This window comes from Panthera leo, chromosome D4, assembly GCF_018350215.1.
Source record: "Panthera leo isolate Ple1 chromosome D4, P.leo_Ple1_pat1.1, whole genome shotgun sequence".
NCBI lineage: Eukaryota > Metazoa > Chordata > Mammalia > Carnivora > Felidae > Panthera > Panthera leo.
This window is the reverse complement of record NC_056691.1, coordinates 67,954,843-67,976,499: the sequence shown is the minus strand read 5'-3', so window position 1 is coordinate 67,976,499 and position 21,657 is coordinate 67,954,843. Positions and strand designations below refer to the sequence as shown.

The window sequence follows — 21,657 nt, the reverse complement described above, 5'->3', positions numbered from 1 at the left end:
TTTTTTTGTGTTTTTTTTTTTGTTTGTTTGTTTTTTCCCAAAGCGGCTGCAGTTAGGTCTTGAAAAAGCTTAAGGTATTAAAACTAGAAAAACGCACCGAAAGATGTGCGTCAAAAAGTTGTTCCCCTAAGAGAAGTCTTGTACTGTCACGGAGCTTCTGTTTCCACATCCTGTCCAAGACCACCACAGAGCACACCGTGTGCATGGGAGGTGCTTCCATATTCCGCAACAAATGACACTTCCATGATGAAGATCCGGAAGAAAAGGTGTAGTGATGGAAAAGGAGCCACATATTCCAACCATTTAAATAACTTTAATTTACATACTCACTCACACAGGTACCAGTGCTTTGAAAATAGATTGTTCAGTCCTAAAAAGCAGCTTTGTTCTGTCTTCTTTTCTGTCCCCGCCCTTCTCAGCCCAAGCTGGCCCTCCCCACTTTCTCATCACGGTTCAAGTACGGTTTGATTAAGAAGTTCACCAAACGCTTATTCTTTTTTGGCCTCTGCATTCTCCAGGAGAGATTTGTCAGCAGCTACTACACAGATGGCTACTGTTTCACTCTTTAGGGAAAAGTCTATCCCGATTGCCTCATCATCTTCCTTTTCCTCTATAGAGGGCATCTTAATACTGTCCTCCACACTCTCCTTCAGGTGGATTTCTTCTCTGCTCACCTGCTTGGTGTCATTCAACGCCCTGGAGAAACAGTAATGGTAGAGATGGATGAGTATGCCTTTTTTTCTAATTAAACAAAAAAGTCCTTATTTCCCTGATCCTAAAAAGACCTTGGGGCTTCCTTTGCGTAAATGCCATGAACATATGAGTAAATTCTGAGTGATTTATCCTTTGCTACATGTTATGCTTAGGTCATGTATTTCAGCATCTTATTAAAGATGTGAACCTACAAAAATAGCCATTATTATACTCTGTTTTGATTATACCATGCCTTGTGTCCACATTAACATAATTATTTTATGTTCCCTCTTCTACTGGGTGATAGGTCATAACTGGTAGTAGTAGCAAGAACTGCCTTATGCTCAAACTCCTCTGTGTAACCCATAAGCTTGGAGATTGGCTGTATTTATGAAGACTAAAAGAGCAACTCAGGTAAAGATTTAATGGACGGATCCAGAAACAAATCATAAAAAAACAAACAAAAAGTAAAAACCCAAAGATGGAACCCATGTCTAGGGAAACTTAGTTAGGTTCTCTGAAGTTTAGATGTTTGGGGTTTCAGGGGCATTTTCTACTCAGGAACTGACTCCTTGGTTCTCTCTGTCTGGCAGACTAAGAGTGCCTCATCTAGGGGACAGTTTTATGTTCAAAGATCTCATAAGTGTTTTACGGATATGCTCCCACCTACCTGGGAGGCAGGCAGAAGCTGGCTCTGTCCCCGAGGCAGAGCATTGAAGGCACCAAGAGGTGCGAGGGAATGTTCAAGGCCACTCAGGGAATGAGTCATCACAGAGGCAGGAACAGAAGCCAGATCTTTTGACCCCGGTCCACGCTCTATCAGAGAATGTCAGGCTAATGAAAGCTGAAGGGACACTGGCTGGAGAACGCTAAACTTCCACGCGAGGGCTTGAGTGGGATTTGTCTTTCGTAAAGATGATTTTTCCTCATTTGAGTTGTGTCTGGGTGACCATTGAAAAAACCAACAGAAAAGAAGAAACCTAGTTCCTGATGGCTGCCTCTCCTCCCAAGCCCAGAAATAAAGTGTGACACAGAGGGAAGGGCCTACGGATTGTCAGGGGGACCAAAAACAAAACAAAACAAAACAAAACAAAACAAAACAAAACAAAACAAAAAAAACGAAAAAACAGAACCTGCTCTCCCTGCCACTTCTCACTTTGGGCAAAGGCGATCTTGGGACGGCTCAACTTACATGCCGTGTCTGAGCACGTGCCTTTCCCACTCAGAGCCCTGTGAGAACGCCCGTCCGCAAAATTCACATGGAAAACGCTTCTCAGTGTTAATAGCAGCCCCACGGTCAGCAAATCTCATCAGATCTGTGAGGAGAAAGCAGAAGTGTTACCTGTGTGCTGTGGGAGGAAGCAGAAGAGGGAAGTCAACATTCATTAGGAAACCTCCTTTCTTTCCTACTTTCACCCGTAAAACCCTCCATGAAGGCAATTTCCAGATTCCTTACTCTTAGTTCTCCTACTGGCTTCTCACGTCAGGGCATTTCTTGGATAGCCGTCAAGAGCAGCTCCTGGGTCCCAGGCCCCCAGCAGCCCCGTTCCTCCTCACTGCCTCATCACAAACAAATAGTCTGGGTCTTTCTGGCCTGAAGAACCCCTTCTGTCCATTCCAACAGCGTCTCGGCAGTTTTTTCTATCGAATCTCTTCCTTCTAGGATGCTCTACCAGTGCCTCACTATTTAGCACCTATTCATTTTCTATTTGACACAGGTTTATCTTTGCTCACTAAAAAGAATATAGAGGCACTGGACCAGGTTACGCGTAGCAGACCTCAGGGTTTCGATGCGTTCCAAGTAGAGCTGAGGGCTCACGACTCATGCTCATCTGTCACGGATGTCATAATCAACACCTCACAGGGTGGCAACGAGCACTGAATGAGATCTGCGAGCAAAGAAGCTAGCGTGAACGAGAATCCTGGGAAGCGGGGAGGCCAGTTTGTAAAAGTATGTCCTGAGCTAGTGAGGGCCCCTGGCTGGCTGCCTGACATCTACTCCTCAATTGGTGGTACTCATGAATGTGGGGGTATAGACATTTCTGGAAGGTCTGTTGCAAACATCAAATACTGACGGTCGTTTTGTTTTCTCCATGGCGCTGGGCACATGTTAGGGGTCTGATCAATGTGGATTGGCTGGCTAATTGTTTACAGACCACTCCTCCTGGCAAACTCAAAGATGAGAGCTCACGTGGCCTTTGTGTTCTCCCGAGTCCTAAGCCCATATGTCTTTCATTACACCACAGAGAGCCAATCTCCTTGTGGATAATAAACAGCAGGGCTGAGACGGTCCTGCAGCCACGCAGCAGAGTGAGGGCAGCATACGGGGAAATGTCCATCATCTCTACATATCTGGTCACCCTGTGCTTGTACATACAAGATGCTACAGGAAGATGTCCCCTGGTTGAAACACTTCATCTAATCAAATCCTCAGGATGACGTTAACAGGATAGGTGTCTCTGTGCTGCCTTAATCTTTAGCACAAAACGCTATGTGAATGGGCCAGTTTTAACAAAAGATGAAACATTTTCTCACAAATTAAGAAGATCACCACACAAGCCATTAAAAATAATTGCACAGACTATCTTCCTTGATTCTTTTCATTGGAAATGAGACAGCACCATCTGCTCTGCGCATTAATTCCTTAGCAGGGATTATCTTGGGCAAGAAATCAACAGAATGCCTTCCTGACTCCTCCCAACTGCATAATGAGAGGGGGGTGGGGAGGATTCTGCTTGGGTTAATTTTGATTTCTTCATGCCTGGTTTCTTCTCTTTCAAATTCCCTCCGAGCTTCCTAGGCAGGACCTGCGATATGGCCACGGTCAGTCTTCTCTCTAGTTCCCGTGTTGGAAAGGGCGCTGGGTATGGGGTGGCTACAAGGACATGAGCCCCCTGCACTGAGCGTGCCTGATGAAAGTCTACACTTGCCAACGAGGGGCATGCTCCTGGCACATTTGCTCCTTTACCCTTAGGAAACATGAAACCAGCCATCTATTCTTTCCAATGGCTCATGCTGTTTCATCCTCAAAGGAGGAGGCCAGTCATTACCTGTCACACATCAAATAGCTCTCCATCAGCCCTGAGAGCTGCACTAAAGCCACCTCCCGCTCTACTCCTAGAAGACAGACCGTCTGGCAAAAACTCCCCGAGGCTATTGTGTGCCATTTCTTCTCATTGGCAAGAATATACCTAGATGGTGGAGAATGGATTCAAAGGAGATGAGACAAAGGAGGCTGTTCTTTCAAGGATCGGAGAGGGGGATGGGGAGGGTTAGGCTTGTAATTCTCATTAACATTACTAGAAGTTACTCATGTAAATCCCCTACCCTCACAGAGAGGAATACATGCCCCTCTACCCAAAGACGTTCCCCCCCGCCATGTGGTTACGGCTCATGAATGTGGATACTACACTTTCCAGTGAGAAGTGATCAGACACCATGAAATTCTTTACAGTCAAACCGAACTGGTCTGTCGCCCCAGTGCCCACGCAAAGGGGGCGGCCAAGCCAGGCAAGGAAGGAAATTTGCCTGGTGCCCCACGCACCTAACTGCCATCTATTTTTCTAATTTGCTATGCTTTCATTCTGGAGGAGTCACGGGGAGGGGAAGACTAAAAGGGCCTCTTGCCTCTGCAACACTTGTAACCTCTAAAATCGTATGTGCTCAGCCTTAGAGATGAAAACAAGTCATAGTAACCAACAAGGAATAACTTATTTCCTAAACAACAGCAGGGCACAGAGCACCATGAAGCAACAGGAGCCTCTGTCCCCCTTGTCAAAAGCATCCTCTTCTGGAGAACTCTGCTAACAGTGCACAGACGTTAAAGAATTCATCACTAAGAACACATTTGTGAAATGTTAAAAAAAAAAAAAAAGGAAAAGAAAATTAGAAACCATGCTTCCTCAGATCACAGCCATTTCCCTTGCAAGAAATGAATCACTAAGGCATCTACTAATAAAAGTTGTAACTTTACAAGGGCAATCAACCTACGTGGTAGGGTGTTTTATTTGTCCACTCATTTTTCAGGTTGACCATGGGTGCGGGGGCTTTGAAGAGCGGGCAGTCCCTGCTGTTGTCTTCACTGGGACTTCAGGGGCCTGAATGGACCCCCACACTGCAAACCTGTGGTCCCCTGCTACGGTTGTCATGGTGGGGATGGAGTGGAAGAGGGGCTGGGCAGGAAAGAGAACAGGGAGGAGAACCTCCAAATGAAATGGCCACCAAAGAGGCATTTGGAGGCCTGCAGACCCACCGGGTAAGGAGGGGAGACAGTGACATTCTGCAGACGTGCACCTCGGAGGGAGGCCCTAAGGGGATTCAGGTCTAGGTTCCCTTCAGTGAAGAACATCCCACTGCTCCAAGTGTTCGAGAAATGAGATGTAGTGTAAAGAGATCTTGGCTTTGGAGCCAGAAGACCTAAATTCGGTTTCCAATATATATGTTTTTCCTTTGAACAAACTCTTAAATTTTCTGGGACTGTATGTCCCCCTTTGCAAAATGATAATACATGACATGGCAGGGCTATCATCGATGAGGTGGTTACTATGCTTCAGGAACTGCGCTGGTGTCTTGTACATCATCTCATTTAAGCTCTCCACATCTCTAGGAGGTAGGTGATATTATTATTGTCAGTAATGAACGCAGATGGGATAAAACGATTTACCCAAAGCCATAGAGCTAGTTAATAGCACAACTGGGAGCCAAATTCAGGCAGGCCAACTGCAGAACCCTCTACATGATACCAGATTAAAGAAAATACTGGACGTGGCACATAAGGATGCTCCATGCTGATAACCTCATCCCATTCTTATCGTCACTGGGATGGTATCTATCCTGTGTATTTCTCATGTTTGTTATCCAGGTGCTTTTGATGAATCCCTAATAACTACACTAACACATCTGAAACCCATAGTCTTATATGCACCCTCTGGGGACTTCCACAATATTCTATGTTGAACAATACAGAAAACCAACTCTAGATCATATAAATGTAGGCCTACATTTTTTTTTGAATGGTTATATAGATATACTTTTGAAAAGCTTTATCTTGAGAATAATTCTGGACTCAGAGGAAATTGGAAAAAGAGTACACAAATCCCATGAAAGCTTGCTTTGTGAACACACGGCTGAATGAAAACTGTCGCTCCCTTTCTCTCTCTTTACAAGGTGTTAAGGGCCAGGCAGAGGGACTTCCGGAGAGGGCTCAGGGTTCAAGTTCTTTGCAGCCTCCCCCACCACACAGCAGTGGATGCCCTAGCAGCAGCAATTTTACGTAAGTGCTCAATGGGAAGTTCACTTACATTCCTCGTAATGAAACGTTAAGCTCATTTCCATTTACGGTGTCCTCTGTGTTACTGTCTGCCCATCCTTATTGTGAAGCTTCCCCAGACACCAGTGGTCCTTATTAAAAACAAATCACCACCATATATTTCTTAACAAACATATAGTTAAGTTTCTATAGTTAGAAAATGTCTGTTTTCCTTGAAGTTTCTATGGCTGGTAATAGTTTACAAAGACATGGCCCCTGACATGTTTCTTAAGTCAGTCTGTTCTGCTACTTAACTAAGAAGGATCATTCCTTCTGTTCCTCCTACAACAACCTTCTGCCTCCCTTCTGTCTCACCATGGACGTGCTAGATGCCATCTGGGCCTCCGAGGGCAGGGCTGAGACTAACCTCTGTCATCAGCCTTGCTGTTCATTTCTTCTTCCTTGTCCTCGTCATCACTGCTGGAGCTCTCCATCTTTTCCTTCATCTGTTCCAGCTGATCCAAGTTAACCCGTCCAACCAGCTCAAAGTTACGGCTCACCTGAAAAAGGCCCAAACAAATGATAGAATAATGAACCGCAGACTGAACAGAGTTCTCCCTGGGGGAGAGATCTTTCCAACATCATCTTCCAATGACCGTGTTTTTGGAATCAGGACAGTACAACACCAGTGCCTAGGAGACCCTTTTCTTCACTTTGACTATTCCAGAGGCGGGTCTGTCCTTTACCCCACATTCCAACATTTTTAAAGGAACACTGGACCTTCCTTACTAGATTTAGTATAAAATGTGAGCTATAGTCAACAGGAAATCAAAGTATCACAAAGCCTGGGGTACAGAGTAGGTGTCCAGTGATACCTTTTGAGTTGATTTCAAAGGTGTAACTTTCTTAAACTACCTAAGTTTCAAACACCTCTGGAGGTGAAGAGGCTCTGGAAGGTTCCTGAAAACTTAGCATGAGAGTCACAACCTTCTTCCCCACAGTCTTATAAACCTGGAGGTCTGGGGGCTACCCCAGCTTAGGCCAGATAACAACTATCCAACTCCTGACTCCAGTAAATGGAAAACAATACTGTCACTGTTAGTGTTACTGTTTTCAAAGCTGACCATAACCTGTAGATTGAAGCTGGGACTACCTGAGAAGAATCAAGACGAGTAACTCCTAAAAGGAGTTACACCCAAGGGAAATAAAAATCCACACTAAAAAAACTTTGTAATGATGCTACGTTTAGGGTCCTTACGTCAACAGTAGCACAAAATTTACCTTCTTGACTAATCTATTTTCAGAATTTCTCCAGTTTGCATGCATAGAATTATCAGGAACGACAGGTTAGCACAGGACTCAAGCCAACAGTATGTCTCAAGTCATTCAACTGCGATGGGCTATTCCTCTATGGAAGGTGCCGTGCTCCCCCTGTTGGGGGCCGGGGGAGGGACCCACAGAGATGAGTGAGATGAGTGAGATGAGTGAGACCCTGTCCTGGCCTCCAGAGGCTCACAGTTTAGTTCGGGAGGGAAGGCAGACATCATTCATTAGATTTCAAGAGCTGCTACAGAAGAGACAGAGCATATTGAGGGCACAGGAGAGGAAAGGGAGAATTTACAAGATAATCCCAAAATACTCTCTGGGACCAGACTGGAACAAAGATTTGCTGAGCACCACCAATTCCATATGCCTGGCAGATGGGAACATCATCATCAACTGTGACAAATGTGAGAGAAAAAGACTCAGAGTAGCAGGGCCAATAGACAGTCCTGTGAAAAGACTTAATATTGCCCCAACAACATCCTGTAGAAGGTAGGCAGCGTGCAAAAGGAGGAAGAAAACTCAGGATAAACACACTTTTAAAGTGAGAGGAATAATAAATTGATCCGACTTTAATAATGCGATCCATGAAATCGGTTGACAGTGGACTTTGCCAACAGCCCAACATGAGGGAGAAAAGAAGTTTCTGTTGCTCTCGTTGCTAAACGCTCAGGGAAGGCAAGAGCTTGCTTTGCTCATCTGCAGAATTAATTAAAATGAAAAGTTAATGGACTAAGGTGAGAGGGAGGAAGAGTCACGTTCAGAATCTTTAGTGCTCTTTCTTGCTAACAGTTCACAGTAACTGTCTTCGAGGGACTTCTGCTTACAGCACCTTCCTACCTGGGATGTATCTACCACGCCTCACTCTTACAGACCCACAAGGACTTTTATTTCTTTGTTTGTATGACATAAAAACACAAAAGAAGAGCAGAAGGAGAATGAGGTTTGAAGTCTGACAGACCTGACTTCAAGTTCACAGTTTGCCATTAACCACGAGATTGTGGGGAAGTTACTCAAGGTACAACCTCAGTGTCCTCGTTTGTTAAAGGGGGTCAGCCCAGTACCTACAACATAATAGTTCCCCAAAATGTAGTTTCCTTCTCCTTTCTGGGAACGTGGCCTTTTCCAATTTTGGCTTTTGGAAACACTTATAACAAGCATCGTAAATGAATATTTATGAAGTTATGTTTAGCCACAAAGTCTACGTTTTAACCAAATAGCATTTATGACAAATATTTGAATAAAAGTTTTCTGGGTTGCCAGTTTTTCAGGAAAAGGAGGCAAGGTTCCAATTTACCTAACTTTGAAATATGTGTAAAGTAACATATCCTTATGTGACCAAAATTTTCTTTTTTTTGTTTTCATAAACGTTTATTTACTTTTGAGAGAGAGAGAGAGAGAGAGAGAGGGAGGAAGAGTGCGAGCAGGGCAGGGGCAGAGAGAGAGGGGGACAGAGGATCTGATGCAGGTTGACAGCAGCGGTCTGATGAAGGGCTTGAACTCATGAACCGTGAGATCATGACCTGAGCTGAAGTGGGATGCTCAACCGACTGAGCCACCCAGGTGCCCCAAGCGTAGCCTTTTCTGACCACCTTCCTCCGCTTTGCACCTCTAGCCGGGGCAACTGCAGGTGTGTGTGAAGGGCATGAGGGCGGCCGTTGCCAGGAAATGAAAATAAGGAGACCAAGATAAGATAGGTCAAAAAGAATCCTCAAATGTCTCCTTTAATCAGGTCATTTATCCGTTCAGTCATTTGTTCGTTCCTTCAACAAGGACCCCACGTATGCCAGGCCCCATGCTAGATGGAGAAGCCCCTGCTTCTCAGGGAACTCATGACAGAAGGAGATCTGTCACATAACCAAATGTTATGTTTTTCTTTTCCTCCTTCTGGGTTTTTCTAAGGACTGTATTTGCCCATTTTCCTGTCACCATCATCCCTCCACCGGAAAACTGTTAACATGTTGGAGTCTGCACAATTTTAAAAGAGTACATGACATTTTCACGGTATGACGTTCATCCGGGGCTAACCCGGGATTTATTTGTCCTGAAGCTTTCTAAAATCTTTGTTAGGCAATTAAAAGATTTCAAAGTGAAAACTCAAAATTTTGCTATTTAACCAGAAGATTTTAAAATAAAAACCCTTTACGATGTTGGGTTCTCCCTAAACTTTAAATTCCCAAATCAGCCATCCGATATTAATACAACAGGAAGACTCCTTGATGCATTAAAAATATCTTTTAACTATTATTTGGAATTTTAATTACTTCTCAAAGATGTTAGTGCTTTATCATATTCATTTTTTAAAAATACCATGGTTTTTGGGGCGCCTGGGTGGCTCAGTCGGTTAAGCGTCCGACTTCGGCTCAGGTCACGATCTCGCGGTGAGTTCGAGCCCCGCGTCATCGCGGTGAGTTCGAGCCCCGTGTCAGGCTCTGTGCTGACTGCTCAGAGCCTGGAGCCTGTTTCAGATTCTGTGTCTCCCTCTCTCTCTGACCCTCCCCTGTTCATGCTCTGTCTCTCTCTGTCTCAAAAATAAATAAACGTTAAAAAAAAAAATTAAAAAAAAATACCGTGGTTTTTAAAATGGAGGTATAGTTAACACACAATATTTCAGTAGTTTTGGGTGTACAATGAGGTGATTGGTTTATACATTATGCTACGGTCACCACCATGGTAGATACGTCCAATCAGTCCACGTCGCCATTACAACACCACTGGCTCTAGTCCCCACGCTGCGCCTCTCATCCCCGTGACTCATTCATAACTGGAGGCCTGTTATTTCCTATTCCCCTTCACCAGTTTTGCCCCTCCCGCCACCCCCTCCCTTCTGGCAACCCTCAGTTTGTTCTCTGTATTTATGGGTCTGTTTGTTTATTCGTTCGTTTTCTAGATACCACATGAGTGACATCATTTGGTACCTGTCTTTCTCTGACTTATTTCACTTAGCATCATACCCACCAGGTCCACCCTTGCTGCAGTTTTGAGCCACCGTCTCTCATCTGGAATACTGCAAGCCCCCTCCCTCCCTCCCTCCTCGCTGCTTTCCCAGCATCCAGTCTTGCATCTATTTTCCCGTGTGGTCTGAGCGATTAAAAATAAATATGTAAGTCTACTCATGTCCGTTTCCGCTTGCCCGGAGGACAAAATCTCAACTTCTCACTGTAGTTGGAAATGGCCAGCTATCTCCTCACCGGGCCCACCTTCTCCAGACCACCTGAACTGCCACCATCCTGAACTTACTGACGTTCCCAGACTACGCCATGCTCTGGAATTTCTGCCTCTTCCTGCACAGGCCACTTTCTCTGTCTGAAATTCTCTCTACCTGCTTCTGTTACTCAGGGACTCCTCCGTCTTCTAGCCCTGCTTCCGTGTCACTACATCCTCCGTAAACTCCTCCTTGGTTAAATGTCCTGGCTCTATGCTTCCGCAGCACCCCCCCCCACCACCACCTTTTATAACTCCTTCTGCTCAGTGGTTAACTATTTATGGCCTGAGCCTCCCCCACTGAACTGTAAGCTCATGCGGACAGACAGACACTCTGTGCATCTCGTTCACAGCTGGATCTCCACGGCTGGTGCAGTGTCTGCGTTAGAGGGGGTGCTGCTCTCTCCTGCCTACAGTACTTCTTCGTTTTAATTTACTATGTCTTTCTTTCCTAAAAGCACGCATGAAGAATAACTGGAAAATAGAAAAAGCTTCAGGTCCAACTATCTATACATATAACTGTTAGTGAGTTATTGTATTTCTGTATTCCTGTTCTCTATGCATAGATTATTTGATTGCTGTAATCATGTTAAAAAACCTACAAGTGTGTATCCTGCTTTCTTTTATGCCCGGCATGGTATAAATACCATTAATCATTTTCAATCACTATTACCAACTGAATGTACTACACCTTACTTGACTCCCCCCATATGAGTTCGCCTTTGGCTCTTCTTGGCTTTTCACTATTAAAAACGCAGCAAGCCATCTTACTGTATATAAATCTTTCTTTCATGTTTAGCTTTCACTTTATGGGCTAAATTTCCAGATGTGAAATCAACTCAAAAGCCATGGACTTTACTGAAGTCCCAACAGATTTCTAGGTCAGCTTCTGAAGTGATCATACCAGTAAGTTACTTTCCGGACCTAGAGATTGCGCATATGCAGAGGACATACTGAGGGAAATTCACTTCTTTCTCTGGAGGTGCCAAAAAAATTGACTGTCTTGTCTCCCAAAAGGCCCACAAGAGAGGGAGAAAGACCAAGGGTAAGAGTTCGAGATTTAGAACCTGGTTCCTTGAAGCCTTTGGAAGGCAAAAGAAACCATACATGTGTTTGAAGATGGGCTTGTTCAAATACATAATCCCTCAGACTGTAAAACTATATATAGATCCTTATATCCGTGAAAGTTATTTGCGATTGCCCATGAATCCAAAGTCCCCTGTGCAGGCCACTAGCCCTTAAGAATGTGAGATGAACCGCCAACAACCAATAGAACCTTTACCCGTGAACACTGGAGTGTGCTGACGTTGTAAACCCTTCCATGTTCGCGCCTCGTATTCAAGCTTTGCAACTATGTTTGTCCTTCTGTCTGTTGTTTTTTTAACCATTCAGCAAAATGAATGAATTTCCCTAGATATGAAGGAATTTCCATATTCGAGGCTTATTCTAAGGGGAGAAGTATTATATGATTTACAAATATTACAAGTTGAACATGCATTTTCATGCTGTCCTATGGTGACAAACCCAGTCTTACAGGCAAGACTGATATAAACTTGCTGGTTAACGAAAGAATGAAATCAGACACCCTTGTCTTCAGATTACTTCGCAGACATTAAATGGGGGAGATCGCGATGAAGAAAAAATCCCTTAATGTTTCCAGAGTCCCCCCTCCTTCTTACTTAACATTTGTACCTTCAAAAGGGACAAGCTGTCAGGATGTTCACGTCACCTAACACTGCATGTTCATGTTACGAAGAAAGGCCAAAGTGAACATTTTTATTTCTAGAAGAAGTGACACCAGAGAGCACGGGAAAGCTGCCTCTTACACGAGAAATGCCCATCTCAGTCCCATACCAAGGATGTGTAGAGCTGCAAAGATTTTAAAGGCCTTACAGCATGGCGGGCAAACTTTGTGCACAGCGCCCGATAACCAAGTATTCCAAGCTTTCTGGACCATGTAGTTTCTGTCACAACTACTCAACTGCCGCTGGGGCTTGAAAGCAACCACAGACAATACAGAAATGGATGAGCATGGCTGTGTTCCAATGAAACTGTATTTACAGGCACTGGAATTTGAAACTCATATAATTTCATGTGTCATGAAATACTACTCTCTTGATTTTTTTTCAGTCATTTAAAAATATCAGAACCATTCTTAGCTGGTGGGCCATACAAACACAGGCAGTGGGCCAGATTTGATCTATGGTCTAGAGTTTGCCAACCTCTGACTTATAATAGCAGGTGGTCTAGGGGCGCCTGGGTGGCTCAGTCGATTAAGCCTCTGACTTTGGCTCAGGTCATGATCTCACAGTTCGTGAGTTTGAGCCCCATGTTGGGCTCTGTGCTGACAGCTCGGAGCCCGGAGCCTGCTTCACATTCTGTGTGTCTCTCTCTGCTCCTCCTCCACTTGTGCTCTCTCTTTCAAAAATAAATAAATAAACATTAAAACATAATAATAATATCAGGTGGTCTACCCAGCGATCTCTGCCTATCTTTGAAAGTCAGAACAAGAATGAAATCAGTAGGAGAAAGGGTCAGCACAGCATTGTCTCTACGATTTCTTATAGGAAGATGGTCAAACGTGCAGGTAAAAATCTTGAATTCAGAGCATTTCGATCAGAGCTCCTGTAAAAGCTCCTAGAAGGGACATTCAGCTAAGTATATTAAAGTTCTATGGAAGAGAAGCCGTGACACCATATTTGCTTTGCTCTGTGCTGCCCTCCTATTTTGTAGACACCTTTATCAAGCACTCGTCATGCTGGCTTGTGGTTCTTTACTTAAGCTTGTGTTACCTCCTTGCTTATAAACTCTTCCAGGGTAGCAACCACTTCTTATTTAGCTTTAAGTAAGTACAGAGTATAAGGTCGGTCATTGAGTTGACACACAATAAATGTCATTTGAATGTACTGGTAACATAAAAACCATGGGAGACCATAAAGTATAAAGAACTTCATAATACTGTACCCAATGATAAAAATTTGCTGGCTAATAAGACTAGACATTTTCTAAAAGATTTTGTTCAATTCTTAACAAATATCTATTACATACGAAAAATTAATCCAAGTGTTTTCACATGCATCCCTTAAACCCTTATGACCACTCTGAGAGAGATGTGTTATCTTCCATATTTGTAGATGAGGAAAGCAACACTAAACAAGTTAAGTGATAATGCCAGGATTGGAACTCATATCTTCAGATGCCATGGCTCCAGCTTTCCCCATTATAATGCAAATCACCTAGAGAAATGCAAAATTCGCCACCCCCCCCACCCCGCCCCAGATACCGACTGAACGTAAGAGGAAGGCAGAAAAAGGTACTGTGACTTTATAATGCTGTAAAACTTGATGGGATAGAGGAGTAGAGTCTTTTGAGAATTTTTTTCAAAATAAAAACCTTTCTAAGAACAATAAGAAGAAAGGACAGAAAAGTACCCAGGAGGGTATGGAGCACAGAGGTCAAGGAGAATATCTACTTTCTTTTGTAATCACTGAGTCAGAAGCAGAAAAGATGCTTCTGCCAGACCTAGCTCAGCAAAAGCCCAGACAAAACGAAGTTATTTGGAAAATCTCAGGATAACTGCAGTCACAGGTACTGAAAAAGCCAAGTAAGAAGCATCATTAAGAAAGTCAAAGAACTTTGTTGCTGGCCAAATGAGCTGTTGCCAATGTACTAAACTTAAAATCTAGGGAGGAAAGATGTGGTCAATGCTGCCACATTTTGCTTACATGAACAAGCAGGATACTTAAAATTTCCTACTTGATAAGAGATTTCATATATTGGTTTATTTAGCAAACAGCTACCAGATACTTTATTGTACGCAGGGAACTATGACTAGATTTGGGAAGAAAAGACAAATAAGTAATGCGGTTTCCATTTCAAGAATGTTGCATCCAATGGCAAGACAAAGACTTGTTAAGAGTTAAGTGTAAGTTGAGGCAGATTGAAATAGGTGCCTTAACCAAGGAGCAGTCTCATGCGGCCTCGGAAGCAGGAACAATGAACCTTGGAGAGTTTAGTGGACAGTTTCAAAAGTTATAGGCAGAGAACATCTTCAACTGCCTACTTGAAAAATAACATGTGTGGTTCTGCGAGGCACATCCCTCTGAAAAACGGTCACACCTCTTGCTCATCTACTTCTGATTTCTCAGTCTTCCAAAGTCCCTGAAAGAAGCAGGGTCTGTAGGTGACAAATCAAGAAGCAAGACTAAGCAGAGTTGAAATGACATGATCTTTTAGAGAAACATTCGCCTTGCACAAATCCTCAGTCGATCAAGACAAAGCTGCTGGTACTAAGTTTTGAAATTAAATACAATCCAAAAAAAAGTGTGGCCAAAGGTGTGTTTTATAATTTGGGAAGGTTTTCCTTTGGTTTTGTTTCTTCTCCTTTCCTTTGCGGAACACAAATGCTCTATGTGACTTTTTTGCCACTATGGATTTCACTAGTCCAGAAAGCTGAACGATTTTATTGGCAAAACTAAAATGTTGGGGATTCCTCCCGAGCTTAATGTTCTGCTGCTTCCCCTAGACTGGCAAAAAGTAAGAGGAAGAGATACGAGTTCCTTAGAGTTCGGCCGCCTGAGGCTCCATTTGTATAAAAAATTAAAAACATTTCAGAGTAAATTCAATTAGTGAATGTGTATTGCCTGAATAGACTATCCTTCTAAATTTAATATAGCGAACATGACAATTTTATGAGCTAACCAAGTTAGAGATAATATATTTTTATGTTCCTTAAACTAGCAAAGAGACTTCAGAATCATAAAGAACACTAACAAGGTACTGCATATACTTAAACTTTCTTTAAAAAATGTTTTTTAAATGGGAGAAGAGCAAGGTATTTTTTTTTTCATGACTTCATGGTTCTTAAAAATGTCGTCTTCATCTTTCACCAGCATTACTGATGAATGGCACTACTGATACAGGACTTCATTTTGTGTGTGTGTGTGTGTGTGTGTGTGTGTGTGTGTGTGTGTGTGTGACAGAGAGGGGGAAGGAGGGAAGGACTGAAGGAGGGAGGGACTGAAATCATAGAAATCACAGAACAGACCTACTGAGATTGAAAAAAACAGAGCTGAAGGATGAAAAAAACAGAATTTCAAATAGCCTCCTGGACTGTTTACTTTAGATTCCAAGAGATTGCAAGTGAGTCTTTGTTCACGGGCGCAAAGATTAAGGTCTAGAAAGGCAAGATGCTGTGTGTCACGTGAAAAATGAGGGTGCTGTCATATGTCTTCTACTTCACCTTGGCTTCTGAGGATAAACATGGCAGTGTACAGCCAGTGCACTTGGGAGTCTGGTTCTTAAATGGAATGGTTTATTTGACTTCAAGGATCCTTCCTGCTGTACCAGTATTCTGTCTAGTCCATGAATGATAGATACATTGTGACAACTTTAGAGACACTCCTTGAGGTCTATGGGTTTTTGCAGGCAGAATTCCGAAGTCCAGGTTTGGACGTCCAGTCCTAATGAACAAAGTCCTTTGGCTGCAAATACATCCTACGGTCTCTTAGTTTCTTCCATAGGTTCCCCCCACCACACAAAAATCACCCAAAGCTACCAGTGGAAGAATATGATGAGCAATGCACTCAACACACAGTCTTACTGGGGAAAAAAAAGTAAACCTTAATTTCCAACCAATTGCTAAAGTCTACCGCACACTTTATTTTTGGCGGTTAGCACAATAATCTGGAAACTTCAGCATCTTGTAGATCTATCTGTTCCCAGGATCAAGTTTATAAAGATGTAAAAGCCTGTAGGACATTAACATTTACTGAGGATCTATTATATATATAATATATAATATATATATTATATATAGGTCTTGGGAAACTTGAATCTTTCAGGTAGGAAGAATTTTGATTTAATTTTTGTGTTGGGAGTGACATAAGGGTCAACGATCATAATTTACTCACCATAAAACTCATCTGTTTTAAATAGTTTAGGGAGTTTTAGTAAATTCATGCGTTTATGCAACCCTTTAAGCCACAATCTGGCTTAAGAATTCTATCTCCCTGAGAAGTTCCCTCATCACTTCTGCAACCATCTCCCAACCTCCAGCCCCAAGCAACCTCTGATCTGCTTTGTCTCCATAGTTTGCCTTTTCTAGAAATTTCATATAAATGGAATCATATAACATGTGATCTTTCATGTCTGGATCCTGTCCACTTAACATGACGTTATTGAGATTCATCCATGTTGTTCTGTGTCTCAGTAGATTCATTTCTTTTTATAGACAAGTAGTATCCCGTTGTATGGATATGGCACATTTGTTTATCCATCCACTTTATGTGGAAGTAGATTTGCTGGATCAGATGGTTAAGTGTCTGTTAAACTTTTAATATATATTTTTATGATTTTTTAATGTTTATTTATTTTTGAGAGAGAGAGAGAGACAGAGCGTGGGCAGCGAAGGGGCAGAGAAAGAGGAGACACAGAATCCGAAGCAGGCTCTAGGCTCTGAGCTGTCAGCATGGAGCCCATTGCGGGGCTCGAACTCACAAGCTGTGAGATCCTGACCAGAGCTGAAGTCGGATGCCCAACCGACGGTGCCACCCAGACGCCCAGTGTCTGTTTAACTTTTAAACAAATTGCCAAAGTGCTCCAAAGTGAATATGCCATTTTACATTCCAACCAGTGCTATATGAGATTTCTGGTTTCTCCACGACTTTGCCAACACTTTGGCACTATTGGTCTTTTTTTTTTTTTTAACTGTTTATTTTGAGAGAGAGAGAGAGAGAGCGAGAGTTGGGGGGGGGGCAGAGCGAGAGAGAGAGAGAGAGAGAGAGAGAGAGAGAATCCCAAGCAGGCTCTGAGCTATCAGCACAGAGCCTGATGTGGGGCTCGATCTCACAAACCCTGAGATCATGACCTGACTGGAAACCAAGAGCTGGATGCTTAACCAACTGAGCCACCCAGGCATCCCTGGCACTATCAGTCTTAATTTTGGCCATTCTCGTGGGTAGGTAGTGGTATCTTACTGTTGTTCTCATCTGCATTTCCCTAATGAGGAATCTTACTCAGTGTCTTTTCATGGGATCATTTGCCATTTGTATAGCCTCACAGGTTAAGTGTCTATTCAAATTTTTTTCTAATTCTTAATTGAATTATTACCTTCTTACTATTGAGTTATAAAAGTTCTTTGTGTATTTTGGTTAAAATCCTTTGCCAGAAAGTGACTTTGCAATTTGCTTCCAATCTGTTTCTTGCCTTTTTGTTTTCTTAATAGTGTCTCTGAAGAGCAAAAATTTACGTTTGACGACGTCTAATTTACCGATTTTTTTTTCTTTTAATGTCCATAGCTTTTGTATAATATCTAAGAAAATTTCCCCTAACCCAAGGGAGATTTTCTACTTTTTTTTCCCAGAAGTTTTATAGTTTCAGTTCATACATGGAAGTCTATGATCCATTTTGATTTCATTTTTGTGTTGGGAGTGACATAAGGGTCAACGATCATTGTTTTGTATGTGGAAATCCAACTATTCAAGCACTGTTTGTTGAAGAACCATCTTTTCCTTATTACTTTGGTACCTTTGATAAAAACCAACTGACCACATAGATGAGGATTTATTTCTGGACTTCTGGCACCACTGATGCTCCTGAGTATCGTAGCTTTAAGGTTAAGTTTTGAAATCAGGAAGGGCAAAGTCTTCCAATTTTGTTCTTTTTCCACACTGTTCAGGCTATTCTAGGTCCTTTGCATTTACATTTTAGTATCAGTTTGTCAGTTTCTATCAAAGAAAAGAGATTTTGACAGAGATTACATTGAATCAGTAGATCGATTTGGGAAGAGTTGCCGATACAGAGTCCTCTAATCCAGGAATACGGTACATATTGCATTAACTTACTTCTTTTATTTCTCTCAACAGCATTTTGTAATTTTCAGTGTGCAGCTTTCATAGTTCTTGTGTTGAATTTATTCTTAAACGTATTCTTTCTGAGGTTATTGTAAACAAAATTGATCTTTTTAAAATTTCATTTTCAGATTTCCATTACTAGTATGCAGACATGGAATTGATTTTTAAATATTTACCTTATATCTTACAACACTGCTAAACTAAGTTAATATTCTTAGCAGCTTTTTAAATAGATTACTTTGGATTTTCTATGTACAAAGATCACATTGTCTGTGAACAAGAGTGGTTTCATTTCTTTCCTTTCCAATTCTTGAATTTCTTGTTCTTGCCTTATGGTCCTTGTCTTTTATATTTGAATTATTAGCAAACTTCACTTCAGTACGCTGTACATCGACACTCTTATACTCCTTCCATAAATGCTGACGTCACCACAATGAATGACCACTTTTACCCAGTGTATGTCACTGCCTACCCGTCGAAACTTCAGTTTCAGCAGCACTGCTATCCTCCTTTATAAAATAAACAATCTGGGGAATTATTTTAAAAAATTCGAACTGCATTTTGTCCTCATCATTTAGAGACGAAGGGATAGAAAATGGGGAAAAGAAAGCGCTGCCATCAGTAAAAAGCCCGAGTCTCATAAACTGAACAACAGTTGAGACCCAGACGAACATCATTAAGCATCCTGGGAGCGATGCTCTTTAGCCTCAATTAGGGTGCTCACTGGACTCAACAGGCTGGTCAGCCAAGAGAAAGAGTAAAATTAAAGAACCTAACATGGCATAGTGAAAATACAATATCACAGACCATTTCTAGGATGCAAGGTATAATTAGTGAGTTTAAAATACATTTTAGTTCTTCGGGAATAGAAGTGCCTTTCTGGTGGGTAGCACAGCTCAGCTCCTGAGAGAAGCACACTGGCTCTCCAGTGCGGGGATAGCAGGACTGAACCTACACAACTTCTGGGAAAGGGAAAACGATTCCTATGTGGAAATCGGAGAAGAGACACAGAACCGAAGTGACTTGCTGCAGTTGTGCAGTAAATAGTGGAGACAAGATTCAAACTCACGTCTGTGTGGTTCCAAAGGCTCTAAATTGGGCCCCTCTTTTCCAGAGCAGCCCATTTCCTTGATGGGTACCCGGAAGCCCTAACCTTCCGCATCTGCTCGGGAAGCCTCTGTTTCCACATCTGCATGGTTCTAACCTTCTCACCGGTGACTCACAGCAAGTGTGTAACCACGAGAGAAGAATTTATCTTCCGGGTCTGCTCTCTCCCAAAATACCAGCCCAAAGGCTTGAACGCTATAATAAAAAGATCTGAGGTGGTGACATAAATAAGATCCATGTGCATAAATGTAGAGAGCTGGGCTTGAAATGGGTGAGTTTTCCTTTTGAGTCTGGGGGGCAGAAATGCCCAGGAAGTTTGAATAAGGAAGGATATGAAAAAAGTTTTTCAGTGAGGGACATTCAGGCTTTTCTTCTCTGCTTTCGTTTTTGGGCAGACACTTTACAGAATGAACGCATTCCAAAGCAGAAAAGTGACCATGAAACCATTACATTGTGGATCGGGGACAGAGCTCAGACTTCTTTCTCAACACCCCACAGAAAAATTCTGACCCTCGGGTGCGGATGATTCAGACTAACATCTTGATAACGTGGGCTTGTAAGGTCAGAGAAGAGGAGGACACAGATCACAGAAAAAGGAAACTCTCAAAAGCGATCCTCATTGCGCCTTAAGTAAACACTCCCTTGATCTGTTGGATGTGTTGGTTAATTAGAAAACATTCCAATAGGCTTTTTTTCATGAAACAAATACAAATCTTAACTCCTCTGCGCTCTGGGCAATACACAAAACCAGAAGCAATGCTCTCAGTTCCCAAATGTGCCAAATAAGCCCTCTGAAGCTGTCCTATAGGATTCTGCCTTCTGATCAGAAGACCTCTGAAGAGAAGTTTTTCACAAACCCCTTATTTCAGGTCTTGTACAGATTTGTTCTTTATCAATCCTCCTCCCCAAATAAAACATGTATTTTACGGCCCTTAGAGCGTTCAGACACGAATAGGAATGCCTTGGAAAATCTCTGTAGTTAGCAAAATACTGGAAACAGCCTACATGGTTGAGGGACAAGGTGGCACGGCCACCAGGACAGGGGCCAGCAACCGTAGTGCAGGCCGCCGCTTACTTCCAGAAATACAGTTTTACTGGAACCCGGCCATCACGCCCATTCACTTCTGTCTTGTCTGTTGCTGCTTTTTTGCTACAAGGGCAGAGTTGAGGAGTTGCCACTAAGACCATCTGGCTCGCGAAGCCTAAAATATTTACTGTTGGTCCTTTACAGAAAAAGTTGGTCAGCTCCTGTGACGATACGTTTAAAATAATACGGAAAAATGATTCCTGTTAGGTCGTCAAGAAAAAAAAATGTGACGAGGACACGACACTTCATGTATGGTGTGGCCGGGAGGATGTGCAACAAAGGAAGGTGGGCGGCAAAGAGGCAGAAAATGTTACGCGGTTGGATCTGGGTGGCAGCGTGAGGGGTGATTTTCCTTGTCCCCATCTATGTGTTCCAATTCTCTAAAATGCCCCTGTATTTCTTTCATCATAGCAAAAACACCGAACCTCACCTTAAACATTTTGGCTCAAGTCACATGGTGGGTGTGACTAAACTCGGCTCTGTCTCCCTGCCAGGCGCCCTCCCCACCTCCCACGTATGCTGAGGGGCGGGGGCAGGAAGGGCAGGTACCTTATGCTCGTCCCGAAGGTGGCTGTCCAGCTCCTCCGTGTGCTTGGTCTCGTAGTAGCAGAGCTGGCATTTGTAAGGTTTCAGTTCATTGTGCTTTTCTATGTGTTGCTGGAGGCTCTCGTCACTGGAGCAGGTGAAGGTACACTTATCACAGCGGAAAACTACTCCCTGCAAGTATTTTGACAGTTTGGAACGGCACACCTCAATGGGGACGACGCGCTCTTCTGTGGAAACAAATTGAACGGAAAGGGGGAGATTTTTACTGATGGGAAAGTAAGCACGTGCTCTTTCTTTGGAATATAGGGAAAAATGCACCCAGTTTTGCAGCTTTGCGTCCGTGTCTGTAAACTCAAATGTGCGCTGCCCCTCCCTCAATTCCCCAAACAGCACCTTCCTCGGGCACAAGTAGGTGGTGTTGTTTTTTTAATGTTTACTTATTTTTGAGAGAGAGAGAGAGAGAGAGAGAGCACACACACACACACACACACACACGCGAGCAGGGGAGGGGCTGAGAGAGAGGGAGACACTGAGTCCAAAGCAGGCTCCAGACTCTGAGCTGTCGGCACAGCCCGATGTGGGGCTTGAACCCATGA

At 43.0% G+C, this 21,657-nt stretch overlaps 1 protein-coding gene across 6 annotated transcripts in view; it reads right to left on the bottom strand.

Moving 5' to 3' along the window:
• Window positions 1-293: 293 nt before the first annotated feature.
• The window catches only part of ZNF462 (zinc finger protein 462), a 144,581-nt gene continuing 123,217 nt past the window's right edge, over window positions 294-21,657 (bottom strand). For 5 of the 6 annotated variants that reach the window (XM_042912427.1, XM_042912428.1, XM_042912426.1 and 2 more), the window contains 4 exons: window positions 21,065-21,288; window positions 6,369-6,501; window positions 1,886-2,009; window positions 294-696 (listed from right to left, as the gene is read on the bottom strand). In XM_042912427.1, coding sequence (XP_042768361.1) covers window positions 489-696; window positions 1,886-2,009; window positions 6,369-6,501; window positions 21,065-21,288 — 689 coding nt within the window. In that variant the 3' untranslated portion in view covers window positions 294-488. Of the gene's footprint in view, window positions 697-1,363; window positions 1,510-1,885; window positions 2,010-6,368; window positions 6,502-21,064; window positions 21,289-21,657 lie in introns of all 6 variants that reach the window. The other variant, XR_006195776.1, reaches the window with a different exon arrangement.